General features: G+C 40.6%; 1 protein-coding gene across 1 annotated transcript; it reads left to right on the top strand.

Annotated features, from left to right (window-relative positions):
- Window positions 1–214: 214 nt before the first annotated feature.
- dnajc5ga (DnaJ (Hsp40) homolog, subfamily C, member 5 gamma a) lies at window positions 215–16,040 on the top strand. Its single transcript, XM_020655273.3, has 7 exons — window positions 215–390; window positions 7,456–7,583; window positions 8,488–8,701; window positions 10,134–10,290; window positions 11,198–11,376; window positions 12,708–12,747; window positions 13,426–16,040. The coding sequence occupies exons 2-5, from the start codon at window positions 7,465–7,467 to the stop codon at window positions 11,371–11,373; spliced, it is 666 nt and encodes a 221-aa protein (XP_020510929.1). The 5' UTR covers window positions 215–390; window positions 7,456–7,464; the 3' UTR covers window positions 11,374–11,376; window positions 12,708–12,747; window positions 13,426–16,040.
- The last annotated feature ends 4,635 nt before the right edge of the window (window positions 16,041–20,675 follow it).

Raw genomic sequence — 20,675 nt, 5'->3', positions numbered from 1 at the left:
TATTTATTTCTCATGCCCGGCCATAAACTTCTTCCATACTGCGGTGACTGATTCTTTAAAAAAAAAAAAAAATTAAAGTGACTTCTTATTATTAGCTGAAGTGCTTGAAAGGCGGATTTTGGACGAAACCTTGAAAGCATCATCCTTTCAGTCTTCATTTCCTGGAAGGAGGAAACCAGCCAATCACAGCGCATGTCCTCTGGAGGAGCGAACCGTTACCCGAAGAAGAAGAAGAAGAAGAAGAAGAAGAAGCGACCCGGCGGCTACAACAGGCTGCCTCTTCACCGGGGCTGGGACAAGACTTTAACCTGAGATTTAAGGCGTTAAACCGGATGCCTCTATGATCCAACTAACCTCACAGCGATATACACACTGCTCAGTTTACACACGGTAAGTAAAAGCCATTTCGATGCTCTTAATCAGCTAGCTTCAGGTTAGCTAACCGTAAGTAGCTGTCATGGCAACGCTCGCCGAACTCCATTCAATAAACTCTCAATTTAAGCTTCACTTTCCCCCCCCAACAAAGGCAGCGTAAACCACCGTAACCAGAAACAATATAACTATTAAAAAACAGCCAAGAAGACGCGAGAATGCACTTTAAATTGGGATGTGTGAGGATATCATAAATAGGAGGTTTCTTTTGGTGAAACACAAAGAAAATTTAAGGGCGGTGGCGACGAGCTGTGAGCAAAATAATGTGCACATGTGATGCTGCTGACATGTAGGCTTCATGTTTTTTGTGTTTTTTTGTATGCCGAATTATAGTTTAGGTACGGGGGAATCATGACTATAATTTTGGTTTGTGCATGCACATGTATGTTTAAGATTCAGAAGATTTATTGAATTTTTAAACGCATTTTGGTTGATGTTTGTGTTCACGCTGCAAAAGGTTTTCAGGCCACATCTGATCAGCTTTAAAGTCCTGATGTCTCTGATGTGTTTATACTGTTTAAACATGTTGTTTCGGGTTTAAATACATCCTTTTTAGTGGCTCTGTGTAACATGGGTCTTAAAACTGAAAGGTCAGCTGTAATCTACGTAACACCATCGTGACAGACTAAGAAAGCTGCAGAAATCACTTAAAATCAAACATGACGGAAAGCGAGTTGGTTCAATTAGATTTATTTCACTCTAGACATTGTAGTTATGAATGAGAGACTGTTGAATAGAAAGTGTTACTCCATGTGCCGGGAGATTAGCAGAAGGATTAGAGGTCCACAAGGACAAACAGACGATGATCACGCGTCACTCCTCCTTCAGCATTACCGGACCCGTTATCCCCCCAAAACACCGGCACCTTATTACGGAAGAGGATTAGGGCCAAACACGAGAAATAAATAATGAGAGAGGAGGAAGATTTGGCTTTAATACTCACTTCAAGAAAGAAAAAAAAAGGATGCAGTCAAAATATAGAGGAAAAAAGAAGAAACAGTCAATAATAAAGTCCAGAAAGAGCTGCAAACCTGTCCAGTTATTTTTTGAGAATTGGCGAAAATCATTTTCCAATTCAACCTTAAAAAACAAATCTGGGCACTTCTCTCTCTCTCAGCTGACTGCCTTTCAGCTGCACTTAGAAACACTTGGTAACAGTCAATAATAAAGTCGAAATATCGAGGAAAAAATGTGAAATGTCGAGAAATAAATTGAAATATTTATTTTATTTTATTTATTCATTAAAGATTTCTTTATTTTTGGGGCTTTTTTGTGCCCTCAGTGGATAGATAGGACAGTGGACAGAGTCGGAAATCAGGGAGAGAGAGCGGGGAACGACACGTGGGAAAGAAGCCACAGGTGAGACACGAACCCGGGACGCCCGTCCGCCCGCCCGCCTGAGACGACAGCCTCCACACATGGGGCGCGCGCCATCCACCGCGCCACCAGCGGCTCATAAAGTTTAAATATTAAAGGGGAAAAAAGTCAGAATATCATGCACAAAAATGTCGGGAGTAATATTTAAATACAATTTTTAGAGAATATTTTGGAAATGTCCAGAAAACTCTCAATGTCACAATTAATGTAAAAAAAAGTTGAAATTTCGGCTTTATTCTCGCTGTGCATAATGGAAAAAAAATCTCTCTCATGTTTGGCCATAATTCTCTTCCGTACTTTATAATTTAGAGCAAATCTAAACTTCATAACGTCACCTGCTGTCTGTTGAGGTTTCAGCGTAATGTCGCTTCTAAGCTGTTGAAACTTTGTACAAAAGTTTTCTGGATTGGCCAACACCTCATTGGTCTAAATCAAGCTCCTCTCTTGCAGGTTAATATGTTATCATCCAAATCTAATGACTTAAATTGAACGACCATTTAGCCCTGAATTGAGGCTCCCAGGTGAGGCCTCCAACAAGTTCAGCCAGCCAGGTAGTATTTCAGGTTTTTAATGGTTCTGGTATGTAAGGCATAGAACTAACTGACATGATATAACATTAATTTAAAATGTGTTTATACACCTGTACAAGAAATTTGACTTGTTTTTGTCCCGTTGCAGTTGATTGTTGACACAAAGGTTGCAGTCTGCCTTTAGTGAAGTCGGCAGGTTTTTTACACGGAGAGTAAAGTCTGCCTGCAAGCCTTGACTCAGGACACAACTGAATAAAATATATAATAATAATAGAATTGGACAGTCACATTCAATCTCACAGTTTGATTATCTAATAAACATTCATCATCATTCCTGCCACCTCAGTTGAACCTGCCACCTCGGTCGCTCCGTGCCCTGAATTCAAGCAGACCTCACGGTCACAGCTGAGCGCTCGGCACCTTGCACTCTCTAATTATAGCACAGCCTTCATTATTTTTCATGTTTGTTGTTATGTAACGAAACACATCCTCGTCTACACGTATTGTTCTAAACAGAGATGTAGAATTTGAAGGGCGAATGCATTTTGAAATGAGCTGCAGAATAATTTGCCCGTGCTACTTTTTAAATCAGACATCATCATCAATTAATTTTGATGATTAGTAATACACCAACGAAGACATGTTGAGGAAATCAAATAGTGGAACTGCAGTCTCTCCTCTTTTTCTTTTTCTTTTAAAATAATAGATTACTTCTGGAAATAATATTTGTGAGCATGGTGTAGCCTAACATGATTTTTTTCTTCCTGTTATTGCATTTATTCATGCTTTAACAAACGGGACCATGTGGTAGGGAAGGTAGTATCAGCGTTGTCACTACCTGGAGCTCGCATCAACAGAGCCTGGGTCAGGGAGGGGGGTGACTCTGGGACGCTGGAGCTAGCTGCCTGGCCTTCCCAGGGTGTCTTGGGACATACTGGACTCTTGACAACCCCAATGATGTCATGGCTCTTGCTGACAGTGAGCCTAGTACTCAGTTGAGTTGTGGGGGGCCAGAAGAGCCATGATGTGGTAGGGTAGGGTAGTATCTGCGTTGTCGCTACATGTAGCTCACATCCCCACAGCCTCGGTCTGTTGAATGGGAAATGCTGTTTTGGTCGCGGTGGCGAGTAAGGGCCATAGGGTAGGTTATGTAACTGAGTCAGTCGGGCGTAGAGACAGAATTGGGATGACGGATGTCTCCACTGAGCGCTTATCCTTTCATTAGGGCACAAATACCTCGTGTTTATTTCAAAATCAAAATCATAAAAAGTGGTATTCGAGACGATTTAAAAATGTGGAAGTATCATCTCCTTTTATAAGACAGAAATCTTATTCTCATATTTATTTTCACTAATACAAATCCAGAGAAAATCCCTTTAAACTCTTGTAGAGGGAACCACTGCAGTACTAACGTTCCAGCTCCACTGCTTCAGGCGAGGACACTAGGGGTCGCGCCGGAGCACAAGCCGGGGTCTCAATCTGTATATAGATAAGATAAGAAATACATTATTGTCCCCGAATGGAAAGTTGTCTTGGACTCGGTCCTGCAGTAACAACAGAATTAAAACATATTGACATATTGCACGGCAGCTTGGCACTTCCTACATTACCTCTTATTCAGAATATTTATGGTCATCGGCACAAATGATTGTTTATCGCGGTTCAGCCTGGTCTGAGGGACCCTGAATCTTCTCCCACAGAGAGAAAGTTGAAACCCTCTTATGTAAAAAACAGTTATTTTTTTAGAACAAACATGCTCGCCTGTTAGCTTTGACTTTTCAGCTTCTTAAGACTGCGCTATGTTAAAGGTCTCCAATCTAATTCTCATAATGACAAGCTAAACTGTCGCATGTGACAGCTTTAATGAGATTTAGTTGAGCTACATTTCAGTCTCAGATTTGAGTACTAAAGCTGTCTTAAAGAGACCTTTGGGGGTACTTCTCTGTTGTGATGGCATGTCACCCACCTTGGCGAGCTGTTGTTATTTTTAACCATGAAGGAGATATATTTTAGGATGAGCCGTGTTGTAGTGTGGATTCTGTCAAGCACCCTCTTGTCTAAAGCAATAAAGAGCTTGTTGTAGCGGCACAAACGGTTTTATTCAGCGCTCTGCTCTAATAATAGCCTCACAAAAATGTTAATTTCCGTGCTTCAAAGGCCCCGTGTTGTTTTTGGTTTTTACAGAATTGATTTGGTTTATATTGGCTTGAATAAGCCCTAAAAAAATATTAACCAAACAATTACTAATGAGAATCTTTAAATTGGGTCCCTTAAAGGAACAGTATGTCGATCCCGCCACCAGGAGGCGCTCGTTCAATACATTAACAAACGATACATCAGGGCTGGTGGGGAATCATGGGAGTTCTCTCTGCGACCCCCCAACACACATCAGTGAAAACGTGTCTGAGTATAATTTTCATGATGTTTTTTATCACAGCAGCTCATTCAGCGACAGTACGGCAGCTTCCAGTAGCAGTTCCTTCTTCCATATGTCTTTAATGTTACATCCAGTGTTTCCACGGCAACGATAAACTTGTGGTGTCATCTTGTCATGGCGGCTGCCACGACAAGATGATAAATTCTTTGATAACTGTTGGAAATATTTGACTTCATGTAAGTACTTAACAGAAAACAACAACAACATAGGTTATGTAAGTTTTTATTTATTTTAATGTTATCATTGTAATAAAATTCTACATATTGTACCTTTTTTTTTTTTTTTTTAAAGAGCTTTCTTATTCTAAGTCGTTTTCTTGGTTGTTTTGCCATTTATCAGAATGAATGGAGTTGCGTTCAGGTATCTTAAGTGTCTTTCAGTATTTTATAGACTATATGGGACCGCTGTTCCTGCTTTAGTGTTTCAGTTTTTCAGCATTTTGAGACGTTTCTCTTTACCTCTATTGGGTTATGTGCAATAAAGCAAACCTGTCCTTGTACCTCCACTATGTGAGCATCTAAAATGAATCCATCAGACTCAGGATTTACTAAGAATCTGCAATTTAATAATTCATCAAAATCTTATTTTCCAGCTGCAAACCTGTCGAAATCGTTTGATAATCGGCTAGAATCGTCACAATTTTCCAATCCAACCTTAAAATCCCCCGAATCGAGGCACTTCTCCTCCCTCGCTTTCTGCTCCCGTCTCTCGGCTGACAGCCTTTCAGCTACAAAATCCTGCTGAGCAGTCGCTAAACTTAGATCCGCACTTGATAAAACTCGGAGCACAAAGGAGTCACAGAGTAGTGTTTGGAAAGAGAGACAAAAGACTCATCTGTGTGTTTGTCTGTTTGAAGTTTAAGTGACTGCTCGGAGGCTTCGTTTTCCTAAAGCCATTTATGTTAGCGTGATAAAACGAACAGTATTTGCACACATCTTTTACAGCCAGCTTTTTAAGTCTGCATCACAAACGACTGCAGTTAATTTACCTAATAGATCCTGCTTGTTAAATACCCGATCGATGGCTCCAGTGTGTGCTTCTGCAGGGGGGGTCAGTTTGATCAGTGCAGACCTTTTTGTTCTGCAGCAAACTGGTGGTCTTGAAGGTTTATGTAAAGAGAGAAACGAGCCGGCTGCAGGCCTCCTGTATGAAGCTGCTGTCTCCTGCCAGACTGCACTCTGGGTTTGCGCAGCACATTTGGAGACTCTTGGAGTGTTTACATCAGGTTTCTTGGCTTGATCGCGGGTGCCATCTGGGCCTGCAGTGTTTCCATCATTGAGAAGGAAGAATGGCCTCTTTCGATTTTGCCTTTTCAAGCTTTAATCTAATCAAGACCCTGACTGCATTTTTATTCTGTTTTGCCTCTAATGCAATATCTCAGGATTAAACAGTCCAAAGGCAATTGAAAGGACTGAAGTCAGGCATAAATCTCACTGTTATAGCTGCTGTTGTTTTTATCAATTCATCTTTAAATAACTTTCTATATTATTATTTGAGTAGTAGTCTTTTATGGATTAAGCAGCTCATCCCTCGCCGTGCTTAATGAGAGCGTTTTGGGCCTGTTCAAGGGTCTTGTAAAGTTCTGTCTTCGATGAGTCTGCTTTTTAGCCACAGCAGTAAAAATCTGTGGACTCAGGTTTTAGTATAGTGTGATGTGTTTGTGTGTGTGTGTGGGGCAGTTCAGCCAGTCTGACCAGCACACTGACCTCCTCTGATATGGTCACGGGCGGGTAATCTCTGAGATCAGCAGAATGTAATCTTCTTTCATCAATGACCCTCACAGCTTTATTTGTGCGGCTGAGTAACAGTGTGTCTGTGAGTTTGTTCTGGAGTAGAAATCCCTTTTGTATTTTGTAACTGCACTAACACCAGGTTATTACTGTGACACAATACCTCCAGTTATGAAATGACGTGGACTATGGATACAGTTATTTGAACGCCTAAACCCAAGATGTCCAGCTCCTACACCTCCCTTCTTTTGGTCGTAGATAATAGGTGGGGTCGATGCACCTAGCCCTCTGGAGCAATCCTCTATTAGCTTACATATCAAGGCTAAGCTGTGCAGGATGACTTGAACTGTATGTAGAGTTACATTAATAGAAATTCAAAAGCAATAGAAATACAAACGATAAACTTTCCCTGATAGTTGGGCCACATATTTTTAAAATTATTTAAAGGCAAAGTATTTGAAAAATCAAGATAAAATATGTATTCTTTTATTATGTCTAATTTTTGACTGATGTTAAGATCAAACATCATAAAGATCCTCAAATGGATCTTGTGTCGAGTATTTTTCTGGCCCAAAGGAATCAACACACTGCAACTTAAAACACACTGCAACTCAGGGTCAATGTACACTAGGCCATCTGTACCGTGCCCAAGTACTAGTGTGAGGGTCTTGATCCTAACCTTATTTGGCCCTGGCACGCTTGGTAGAGGTGTGTTCAGCACAGTTCATGCACGAGGACAAGCACCGGTCGGGTACGCATCCTGAACATGAAGTATAATCCATCGCAGCCTTTTCATAGTTTCCATTGTCGAGAAATCCCTGAGTGTTATGTCTGTTTCTGACTGAAATGACTCAAAATAAGAGATTTTAAAAATCTCCTTCAACGTTTGTTTCTGTCTATGTAATTTCTTTTATATGACAAAGTGATGTGCTTTTCTTTTTCACATCAGAGGTGAGCCATGGCTGAACCGAACCCCTCCCGTCCCCAGAGGAAGATGTCCACAGCTGGGGAGAGTGTGTACAAGGTGCTAGGGCTGGAGAAAGGAGCCACAGCTGAGGACATCAAGAAAGCGTACCGGTGAGCAGTCTGCACATTCATTAATCTGAATTATTACCCCCCAATTAATCCGTCTCAGCTGTCTCTTAAGAAAAGGATTAGTTTCTCCACAGTGGGCAGGCTGAACACATTGTAATTATTACTTTTGGGTATTTTTTAAATCCATTGCGAAAATGTCTGTAATCCCGTCCTTAATTATGTTGATAAATTCCCTTTAATGACAGATTACTCAAAGTGCTATTTCCTCCGGATCCCTCCGTTAGTCATGCTACCAAAAAGGGACTTTTTTTGAGTCTGTGAAAGAGAACACAAGCTAATAAAACAACACGTGTTGTGTCATTTGTTTCATCGTCTAATTCATATTTTTAAATAATCCATCAAAGTCTCACTTTAAGAAGTTCATTAAATATTTCAAAGCGGTTTCCTCAGGATCCGTGTGCATGCGTTCCATCTCCGCCGTAGTTTTTGTCTGTCAAACAGCAAGCTCCCTACCCCACTGTGGGGGGGTTTCTGGAGCGTAGGCGCAGCCACAAGCAGCTAATACTCACAAGTTAACAAGATCCCAGAACTACAAGATCACGCAGGATTAAAGAGAAGAACGTGCACACGTGTTGCTTTGTCTTTCTGAGGTTCATTTGCTGTTGTGACATAATGTGGTTGATGTTTTGGGATATATGCGATTGGGGAGTCATTATATTGTGTTTTATTTTGAAATCCAATCGGATGCTCTGCGCATTCCCTTGTCTGATTTCCTGTCCGGGTGTCGATCTGCTCTGTTGAGATTGACGCCTGCTTGCAACGGGCTCTTGTCATAAATAGAATAGATAAATAGAAATGATCCCGCCCCTTCTTGGCCTGAACTGATCTTAATCTCCTTTTTCTATATTAATTATCGTGATGTCTGTGTGCTCATCTCTCCTGTCAGGAAACTAGCATTGAAGTATCACCCAGATAAGAACCCCGAAAACCCCGAGGCAGCGGAGAAGTTCAAGGAGATCAACAACGCCAACTCCATTCTGAACGATGAGACCAAGAGGAAGATCTACGACGAGTATGGCTCCATGGGCCTCTACGTGTCCGAGCAGTTCGGAGAGGAGAGCGTCAAATACTACTTCCTCATGTCCAAATGGTGGTTCAAGGTGGGTGCTTTTTTTTCTCGGAGTAGAAGCTTGCATTAGGAGAACATGTGTATTTAATTTACTTATCGGGGCTCGTTTCTGTAAAAAGTCACTTTGCCTGTTGTTGCCTCGCTCCTCTCTCTTAACGTTATAAGCGAGTTGACTGCTGCAATATGTTGTAAAGCCTCCGTTTTCTAACATCCATGTGGTTCATCAAAAATGTCAACAAGTCAAAAGTAAGCTGTTTCCATGAGACGAGTTATTTTGGTATCTGTAATGGAAGTGCTTTTTTTTTAATCCATACATGTATATAGAATCATTGCACTCATAACTATCAGGCTTGACCTAGCTGTCCAATCACAGCGAAGCATGGGCGGGACAGTCTTTACAACAAAGACTAACCGTTGCATCCCATACAGATAAATATTGACACAAATGAATGATTAAGTCTGATCACAAACTCCCATTCAACCCTTAAATACAGCCATACATAACAGAAGAGCTGCATGGTGGGTCTAAAAAGAGGAAGAGGAAAAACACAAATTCTCTCGTCTCTATGAGAAACAAATCTTCTCAAGTCCTCCATTATTCAGGGAAGAGATACGATGATTCATTTCCATAGCTATCGTCTTTACATGTGGGGATATTTTAATGTTTTCATACGGCACGTTCAAGTGGTTTACACTGTGTATAATAATCTCTTTTATATGTTGCCACTCATTAACTTATAATTTGTCTTGAAGCAACATTGAGTGATAGATTTTAGTGTTGGATGATTCACTGTATTATGGATGTCTTTGTGTTAACCTCTTACAAAAAAAAGGACCGTTCTGTTTAGGGCTGGGAATCTTTGGATGTCTCACGATTCAATTCAATTCTTGGGGTCACGATTCGATTGAGAATCTATTCATATGAGTCAAAGTCTTTCTTTTTTTTAAAATTCGTACTTCAGGATCTCCTCCAGTCGTCTGTGAGACTGGCTGAATTTCTTGCTGCTCCATTTGTCATTCTACTGAGTTAAAGAGCTAGCATTAGCACTTAGCAGGGAGTGACTGATGAGCCCAAGGAAATCCATTTTTGGAAGTTATGAATCTATTTAAAATATCACAATACAAGAATCTCATTTTTACATAAATCATTTTTTCCTTCACCTCTAGTTGTCATTTTCTGACAGTAACTGTGTCAGACTCTGGTTTCTGCTTTTGAATAGGTGCAGTATATTCTCACTCTTATCCCGAGTCACAAGCTTTTATTTTTGTTGTGAAAAATAAACTATCTTTTGTAGCTAGAACAGATGCATGACTCCTCCTTGCGCCGGGATATTAAACTGTTCCTAAATTAGCATTAAAGGAGCAGTTCATGATGTAAAGATAAAAGACGGTTCTGTTGTTTTCTGTCTTTTGGCTGCAGGTAAAAAAAAAGATCTGTGTTGTTTTTGTGTTTATTCCCACAGGGCATGGTTCTGTGCTGCACGCTGTTCACCTGCTGCTGCTGTTGCTGCTGCTGTTGTTTTTGCTGTGGGAAATGTAAACCACCAGACGATGATGAAAACTACCAGTATGTGGACCCTGAAGACCTGGAGGCCCAAATCAAAGCAGAGCAGGACGGAGGTGAGACGATGTTTAAAGCTGCTGTGTTAATAAATCCACTGCTGATAAATGATGTTTTAACTGATGTTATATTTCTAGTCTTTCGGTTTTATTGGGGGAATGTTAGTTAAAGGTCTCATATTCTCCTCCTCTTCAACCAGTTTAAATAAGTCTCAGAGCTCCTCAAAACATGTGTGTGAAGTTTCTTGTTCTAAATCCACTCTGATCCTGTATTTGATCATGTCTATAAACCCCTCTATTTCAGCCCTGCTCAGAACAGGCTGTTTCTGTGTCTGTACCTTTAAATATGTAAATGAGCTGTGTCTGACCACGCCCCCTCTCTCAAAGGTGCTTGGGTGTACTCAGTGCTTTCTCGCTCCATGTCCTATTGTTTACGGTGACAAGGCAGACTCAGAGGGCAGAACAAACACCTAGCTGTGGGAGTGTCACCCACCTGGGGGAGGGGCTACTGCCCTTTGTGATGTCATGAATGGAAAATCTCCAAACGGCCTGTTTGAGCACACATTTTCTGAAAAGTAGAGCAGGGAAAAGACGGAGAGGATGGACTTTTCTCATCATTGGGGGGTTTGAAGACAGACTAGAGACACATATAATTGTTAGAAAAACATTATTAAGCATATTTTATAAACATGTGACCTTTAAATCTAATTTTAACTGTCTTGAGTTCAAGCCATTTTAGAATTCTTTTGAAAAAAATACGTCAACTGCTAAACCATCTCACTGCTGGAGTTTGAGGGATTCCCAATCTTTCCACAGCCTCCATACATCGGTTCAACATCAATATAAACAGACCTGTTGTTAGAGTTGTTAATAAAACTGTAACCGTCTTTGTGTGCTTTTAGTTAACCAGAGAATTGAACACACTCTCACACTGCAGCGTTCATGTGTTCATACTCCAATCCTACAGGTTTCACAGTAATCATAGGCCAGCCTACGTCTAATCCAGATCCAGAAAGCCCAAAGGGACAGAGTCAGCCCATCCCCCTGCCCATGCCTATGCCTCCACCTGAGCCTCAGTCGCCGACCTCAGCCAATGCAGCGGGGGAAGAGAACCCCGGGGAGACTTTACCGGAGTCGAAATGACTCGTAAGAAGCCGCCCGGTCTCCTTTTTCTGTGTCACATCATCCGCTCGTTTTTGTCTTGAATGAGAAGTTGTCCTCATCTCCGTGTCAGCTGGCTGTTAATGCTTCATCACTGCTTCTCTTTTCATCCATAACAAACCGTCTGTGCCGTCTTAACCACCGCTGTCATTCATATTAACTACATGTCATTCATATTGTCCTCTATCTGCATGTTTGTTTTTATTTATGCTTCTTGCCATTTTAACATGAATCCACTGTTTACTTGAAATCCTGTCAGAAAAGATGGCCGACTGAATGGTCAGTCTTTAGGCTTCCATCTCTGATGTTGTTGCCGTTGTGTTTGCTGTTGCATCAAATTGATTAAAATCATACATTTATGAAGACATGTTAAGATTTCAGTAGTTTAAATCTAAGAATTTGGACTGTTTCTTTACTAAACATAAATCTGAAAATGTGTATCAGTAAATAGCGAAGCTGCAGCAATACAAGAAATACGTTTTTTGGGGTCAGCTTTTCATAAAACTGAAGAATTGGTTTGGATAAGTTGATCAGCATTGTAATGATTTTATCAATATTACATTTTTCAGGTATTCATTATTAACTTGAGTGTTTAACTAGAATCCAGAAGAAGTTATTTTCACTCTAGTTGATGAATCAGAACCTGAAAGCTGAGAGAGCACAGCACAGCGGGAGCTCCACACACACACACACACACACACACACACACACACACAGCGCTGTCCTCCCCAAAATGGCTACGTCCGATCCCCTCTCGCCCCTGTAACGCCTCGGTTACTACCTCCTTAAGCGAGACAGAAGGCGGATCACTTCCTGCCCTCATTACGCCTCAGTGACATTCATACTGACTCTGAATGTCACGCACCTTGAAACAGCAGTCTGAATAACACTACAGTAACTGAAAAGAAAATGTTTGTAGCTTTTGTTATACCTGTGAGTTTGAATCAAAGGTGAAAGTATCCATTAAAATGCAGCTGTTGTCATGGTGATGCTATTTTAGGTTTCTTCTTTGTCCACATGGATAATATTTCAGAAAACCACTAACGCAAAAAATACAAAAACATGCAAAAGGAAGAAATCAATGGTGAAAATAACCCTTTCCAAATGTTCTGTTTGTTTTGATAATGAAATTCATTATTTGTTTGTTTTTTAAACCTTTTTCATGACTTCACTCATTTTGTTTTGATTTCTAACAGCATTTTAAATTCTAACCCTTTAGAAATGTGTGTCCTTGATGTGCGTTATTTTGTCCACATGAACTGAGTTTTGAAAATAACATGACATAGAGGTAATATCTCTTTTGTGTCCTCCCACAGGAAGGTGATGGCGTGGATGAGGCTCAACTAACAGAAGCAGGTTTGTACTCTCCCCTTTTATTGGTGTCCATATGGAGGATAACGGCCTGTGTCCAACTGGCTTTTCTTTTCTTCTGAGTGCCAGCGTCTGTTTTTTTCAATCGTTCCCACTGAGGAGAGAGCGTTTACAGCAGCAGGTGGCCACTCGGAGAGAAAAAGCCCAGCATTCTCGAGCTCTTCACCTTTATTGTGCGGTCGCTATGATTGCTTCTGCGCATTCTTCTCTCCTTCATATCGTGTCCTGTACCCACACTTGCTCTTCTCTGCTTGCTCCTGGTCTGATCAGAGCTGTGATCGTGGGGTCGTCAGTATTATTAAGCTCATCATCCAGTTAAAGTAGGAGGGCAAGCATAAAGATAAACTTTATTGATCCCCCGTGGGGGAAATTTGTGCATTACAGCTCCAGAAAACAGGGGACGGGAATATACTTATTAAAAATAAAAATAGAAGTTAAAATCAAGCATCCTCCGTTTGATGCTCGTAGGGAAGGATAAAGTGGAAAATATTAAAAAAGCAATCATCCAAGCGCTCCTGAGCACACAGCCAGTGCTTTTGTACCTGTAAATAAAGCTTGGGTGGACACAGGCTCAAAAGTCTCATGATATCATGTGTACCTCTGCTCATTCTTAGAGTTCAAACTGTCTATTAATCTCATCCTGACCTCTCTCTTCCTCCTCAGTCCGTCGCGCTCCTGTTATGATCCAGCCACATTCGACTGCTGCCAGCGACACAGAGAAAACAACCAGCCCACAGCCGCCACCAGCCAGCCCGGGCCAACACCTTCAGTCCTGACCCCTCATCATTAACCTGATCCACCCACTGGACAACGCCCTGAAAGGTGGGCACTTAAGAGGCTCTTGGGTCTCCCTCCAAGGAACTCGATGAATGGAGGAGAATGATTAAAGATGAGAACACTAGCTGTTTCTTTTTTAGCCGTCCCTCCATCGAGTCCTGTCTCCTCTACTTTTAGCCTAGCCCCGGGCTGGATGTGATCTTGCTAGCCGTTTCATGCACTTCCAGAGCTAGTATGGCAACATGCCCGAACTGACCTCTCTAATCTGTTCCTGTCATCCCATTACAAACAGTGAGGATGTGACACTTGGGAAGGTTGTCCTCTAGTTGTCGGCTATCCAGATCAGGACTGGAATCATTTCTTTTTTCTCTCATCTGGTCATCAACAGGAGCACTTTTTTTTTTTTTTTTTACATTTCTCCCTCACCTGTTTAGGAGAAAAAAAACTAACAAGTGTTTTTTGTTACTGAAGAGTGGACTTGGATTACAGCTTGTTACGCGTACTCTTCATCAGACGCCAGCAGCACGACTTTCTGGGTGTTGTGGATCTTTTTTGTTCTTCTCTTGTCCTGTTTAAAAAAATAAAAACATTCTGCTAAACGTCGACCCTCAAACGAGCTCCTGCTGCCGAGTGATGTGGTGACAAACGTCTGAGAGATCATCTTCCAAAGGAGGACAGACTGCAGCTACACTAAGGACACACTGATGTGAAGCGGAACAGGAGAGAAGAGAGAACCTCACAGACTCACACACAAAAAAAAAAAAAATCCTGACTGTGATGTTTGATGTCTGAGCCAAAAACCCCCGGAGCTGCAAAGTCGAGGCTAACCCCCTTCCCCACCACGCATGCTTTTATTTCTCCAAGAATGCATGCCCCCTACTGTACAGCACTGGAATTACACTTCAAAACCCTCACACCAAAAACATGTGAAAAAAACCTGCCTGGCCTGACCTTAAAGGGCAAGCAGACTCTGGTTACACACACACACACACACACACTTAATACAGACAAATGATACCAGCCCTTATGTCATGTGCCACCCTTTGCTAAAGAAATACGAGCCCCGGGATAATGTGAGTGACAGAAGCGTGTTAAGTGTTTACTAGAAGATGTTTTTTATTTAAAGAGATTTTGTTCGTCTGCTTTATTTGCGATTATCTTTCTTTCTGTTGCAGTCAGGCTGTTTGGTAGACCAAAGGCAACAGCTTCATGTAGCCAGCCAACACACGATCCCTGAGGTGGACAGTCTCTGTAAAAAGCCATTTGCTACACCTGAAAGCCACATTTTAGTTTGTTACATTTGTTTGTATTAAATGATTAGAGAGAGAGAGAGACTTAAAGAATACTGTATTTTAACTGGCTAACCTAGAAGTTAACATCCCCCTGGTTCTATTGTTAAAAAGCCAATTAGAATTGTAGTTAGAATAAAACAGGAAGTAAATGATTCTCATACAACTGATTAAACAAAATAATCTTTACAAATACACACCACTTTTATGTTGTTGTTTTTTTTTCAAGCATAAAATGTAAAACTGCTAATGTGTTGATGTTAATGTCACAGACAGCCTCCGGCACCTTTAAGCTCATGAAGTGTGTATTTAATTTGTTATATTCAACATGGTATGAAAGAGGTGTGGACATGCAAACATGTACAGAGGTATAAGGACACAAACCTGCAGCACTGTACTCGCCCTCTATGCACCTTTTTAAGAAACCTCCCTCACTTCAGGTCGTTTATTTTTACCTCACACTTTCTTCCTCGACTACACAAACCGCTACCTTTACAGTTCTTTGATAATCTCTGAACTCAGGTTTAGAGTCACTACAACGTTCTGGTTTTGCTGCGTATCAGTTACCTGTGTGTGTTTTTATCTCATCCTGCTCCCTCCAGACTCCTGCAGTGTGTTCCCTTTGTTCATGTGGAGGGGTTAAATACAGCAGCAAGCGACTGGATGTAGGGGAGGGGGGTTCAAAAACCCACTCTTACTCTGCACTCACTGTGGAGGACCCTCAACGCGAGCATGCTAATGAAGTGGAAGTGTGCAGGGAGAGCCCAGGAAGCAGATTTCAGGCACTAATCACCGACTCATTTATTGTCATTACACATCCGTACAACTACACTAGAAATGCTTCACAGTAGACAGAAGACACCAGACATAAAGTCTGAATCTTCTCATCATGCATCTCTTTTTCTGTCTCTAGTTTTAATAGAGATACCCCCCCCCACCCCTCGCCCTGCTTCTTGACTTGATGGTGACAGTGATGTGCCTTTAAAAAACAAAAACGACTGCAGCAGTAACCAATAACTATTTAAAGTCTCTAAGAACACGTGTGAGGGTATCCTGTAGTTGCAGGTACATGACCACGACTGGTGAACAGAGGCTTAGAGTTAATGTTTTAAATATTAGCGTGGTTCCCTTGTTGAATCTGGATCAGGGTTTTGGTGTTTCAGCTTCATCACTGGGGATATTTTCTAAGTTGATTCACACACGTTTGCTTTATTTAGGTCCAACTTTCTTTTCACAGTGCATGTTGACTCGAGGTTTCTGTTTAGTTTTGGATCTTGGTCAAGTTGAGGAGCATTCACCGTACAAAGCATTGTTTTTATTTAAAGGGTCTGTGTTAGGTTTGCAGTTATTTACATTATCACTCTGAAAACAATGGGACAAAAACACCCGTCACAGTTTCCAATTGATCAGTGTCACTTTTGTTAAACTGCAACAAACAGTCCAAAATGCAAAGACGTGTCAGTCATCTATTAATGCTCCTTAAAGGTTGTGACTCCTCTTATCAGGATTTCAGGTGGTTCAGCCTTCAGTAATTATTTTTTGAAGTGAGGCTGTATGAAACAAAGCTGTGAATGTTTTCAATATAGTGTACATTTACCCTGACGGGGTTAATCGGTGACTCCTAATTGCCTGGTTGTCTGTCTCTGTATGTCAGCCCTGTGATTGGCTGGTGGACAGTCCACCTCTCGCCCAGTCCCCTGCGACCCCGAATGGGAAAAGAGGTAGGCTCTGGATAATGGACGGATGAATAATGTTTATAAAACCAACTCCGACAAATATCTTCATCACTTCATTTCGTCTTTGAGTTTTTGCATTGAGGACTCGTCTAAAAAAAACTTTGAAGGTCATCGTTTTGCCTCCGTTTCCTAGGCAACAAAACCCCCACATGTCATTTCAAGTGTTTCACAACATTTTTGAAACAAGTCTGATTTTCTTGTCTCTCTCGCTCTCTCATATCTTTTCAACTTAAACCACTTCAGTGTTAAGGTGATCCGGCCATGTCATAAGACATGTTATTTATTTATTTTTTTAAATTGTAAATACTTAATTACAGCTGAATAACAGACTTAACAGACTGTTTCATGGGCGTGTGTTATAGCCTACACGTGTGTGTTTTAACAGTGTTCATTAATATTCTTTTAATTTGATACGTAGAAGTAAATTAATTTGAATTTTTCTAAACTGTCTTTTGGAAGTTAAACGTTTAGCCCCCAGCTCTTAACACATTCATGTGTCCATGCTAACCTGTTAGCATAGCAAACTCCATGCTAATAGCTAAAGACTGATTTGTTTTTCTACATCTTTGCTCTTATTTTACTCAGTTTTTACTCAATTTGAACAGTGGGAGGATTTACCAGAATGGATCAGGAAGTGTGAATCTGTCAAAGACAAATGCTCATCTTATTGAAGTCGATGAAGCAGAGGTTTTTTTTGGGAGGTGGGCAGGGAGGCGTGTCAGCGTCACTCACTGTTGTGCTTCCCTGTTGACGAAATGTAAATGAGTAAAATGAAATACAACCAAATAAAAAAGGGGGATTTTATAACTTTGTTGTCTGATATTTTTAATCTTTCGTTGCAGTTTTGAAGTTTCTGCTCACGCTTATAAAAAGTATTTGTTCTCTGGGTAACACTAAGATCACAATATTCACCACTTACTAGTTGCTTATTAGCATGCTAATTATTAGCATACTGACTGCTAATTAGTCATTATTAAGTGCTTATTAGTACCTTATTCTACATGACAGCTAATCGGTCATTAACTATGAGTTTACCATCAATACCTTCCTCATTAGTTTATTGATAGTTAGGATGCTGTTAAAAATGAATTATGATGCTTTGCTTCCTGAATGACCTTATAAGGGCCTTACTAAACAATGTTGTGTTTTCAGGCCACAGTGATGACCTGACACCATAACATGGAGCTGCAGTGGGCGATGCATGCATGTAGCTGTGTGTTGTATGTTTAGTTTCCTCTGCAGCAGCCCTCCCTCCCTCCCTCCCTCCCCTGGATCTATAAATAGCCTGGTAATCCCATTAATAGCTTAGTCTACTTAGTGGGCTCCATTCCGTTGATTAGCAAATAGCTTGCGTGTTTACTCACCGGGGACCGACCTCACTGCTGTCTACTCGCTTATCCCGAGGCTGAGACAGGTCAAAGGGCAGGGACAGGAGGAGAGAGTGAGTCTGTGTCATATCACCGAGCAGATGAGGTGTAAGAGAGTGTTTGTTTGAACATCTGGTTTGCTCTGGTCTTACTCTTCATTGTAATTACAAACAGTTTAAAGTGTAACTTGTCAAAGTTTAACGACAATATTTGACCACAAATTTGTCTTGAATAAAGTGGGATGTTTTGGTAACATAACATTGTATAACTTATTTGTATTTTAGCCCATATTCACAATTGGAATGAATTAATCAACTTTTTGCTTCAATTATTTTTGCCTTTTTAGAGCAAGAGCTGACTTTAAGGAAATTAGTTCCTAAAATGTAAGTTAAGTTTTATTTACATATTAATTCTGGGTGTTGCTTTAGAAATATAAGCATTCATATTTTTGTGTTTTTTTTATGTATAATTAACTTTCCTTAGTGAAAATAATTGCCGCATGTCTCCCATGATTTTCTTCCCTGTGTGTATCTGATATGATTCAAACTGAATCTTCTCACTTATTCTTCCTGACATGAAATACTTAATTATTAATCCTCATTCACAGGATTCAGCCTTTGTAGAGGTAAGTGATTTCTAAGATACTCAACAATGGTTTTGATCGTGTGACCCTTTAAATCCATACTTTCATGCAACCCAACACTCTGTAAGATATAATATAAAGCCTTTCAAATATTTGAATGTTCTCAGGTTCATATTTGTCACATTAGAAATGTTTAGGTTCGGTTGTGCATCATGTATGGAGGCTATAGTCCAACAAGCAGACGGGGCCCGGCTTCATGTTATTCTCCACTCTCTCTTTGATTTCTTTCTCCATCCACAGCCTATTAAATAAAGGCATAAGAGCCCAAAAACAAATCATGTATCAGACAAACAGGAAACTATAACCCTGAAAATGTAACCCCCTTAAATTCCCTCCAAAAGAACTGAACACATACACACAAACACTCAGTCAGTGAATTCAAACTCTCTCCTGTTCCCATGAAAAAAGGAAGATTCTTGAAACTGTGAATGAAACAGCAGGTGGCGTACTTGCCTTAAATATAAATTCCCAGTATCATGTTATAGTTGAATGTTTCCTGTGAGCTGTATTGAAGCACCAGCTTCATATTAGGATCCAGTTACTTACAGGTTCTCTCAGTTTTATTTTTTATAAGGCTTCTTCTTGCATGATGACTCAATCATAAAAGCATTTTAATTATTCAGTTGGTACATATTAACAAAAAAAAGTCTTATTACAGTTAAAGGAAAGTGTATATTTCATGAATCACATAAATTTCATGTTTTCCTTCTGATACAGAAAATGAAGAACCTTAAGGTGTTACATAAATCATAGGTCTTGATAGATTAATTAACAAGGTACCACCAATCTGATGAACCAATCACGCCTCCCTGTCTCCCTGCTCGCTCTCTACCCCTTGCGTGCACTAGAACACACTCAAAGAGCGTCACCGATGACGGAGTTTATACTGTGAGTTTGTCGTTGACTGTTGTGAGTAGTAAAATAGTCACGTTTTATCATCATGTATTATGATAAAGTTTAGTGTTAACTTACCGCTGAATGAGACATGAAACGACGTAGTTTCTACAAAATGCAAGCGATGAGCTGAGGTCCGCTTCTGGAGCAACGGCGCTCGTGTATGTAAGTGAGGGGGCGTGGCTTTAGAGGGAGCACAGAGGGGAGGGGGTGCAGACGGAGCACAGAGGGAATGCTACTTTCAAAATCATGCTAGTTTTTAAAAAATTACCAACCCTGCCTTTAATACTTAAAACCCTTTAGAAAAGTTGTAAATTAATCTGAAAATTATTTGTTAAAGTAAATGCTAAACTGCTAGTTAACTCTTTAGCTAACAACAAATTATTTTCGACATCTGAAGTCCTTTGAAACCAACCAAAACAACCAATATTATTAGGATATAGGAGCTGTAGGCACTATGGTGTTGATTTAACATATTAGAAAGGCTTAGGTAGGCCTAAAGATGCATCTTAGTTAAGGTGAACATATTTTCAAACCACAAAATTGGGATACTTTAATTTTACAGCAAACCTACAATCTAGGAATCAGTGACCTCTCACTGATCACACAAGCTGGTCGGTAAAGGTGACCTCCTGAGCAGCCTGTTTTAGTTGGTTGTCAGCGCTGTTCGCCTCATTGAATACACCTATGGTACAATCACAGCACTACTTCCAGCCTGTACACACCGTTTGTTTGTTTTAATGTGGCTTTGTATGCTTACATTTCCACCGTGGGCGACTGAAAATGTTCACTTGCAGTGTGTATTAAGGTGCATTAGTTGTGTTTTTCTATTGGTTAAAGGTAACGAAATTGGGACCAATATGGTCACCCCATCTTTAGACCCTAGCTAGCTAAACAATGCTGGTTGTATTAGTTCCCCATCAATAAACTGAAGTTCAACATGAGAAACAGAGCTAGCTGTTTATGTCAAAGTGCTAATGACCTCAAACATGGCGGTCAGAGGTTGTATTAACTCACCAGCCTCCCCTCTTTGGTATCAGGCTGCATTCACATTATCATTTGAACCCTGGCACTGTTCTGATACTCTGCCCCACCATGACTTTCTAACGGCGTGGTTGTGGAACGCGGTTTAAACAGTAACCCAAGCCAGAACAAACTGAGGAGCTAAAAATATCAACAGTCAACAGTCCGGCTGCTGTGGGATTGA

Source organism: Labrus bergylta, chromosome 15 (assembly GCF_963930695.1).
Source record: "Labrus bergylta chromosome 15, fLabBer1.1, whole genome shotgun sequence".
NCBI lineage: Eukaryota > Metazoa > Chordata > Actinopteri > Labriformes > Labridae > Labrus > Labrus bergylta.
Note: the sequence above shows the minus strand (reverse complement) of the source record. Positions and strands in the feature narration are given on the sequence as shown.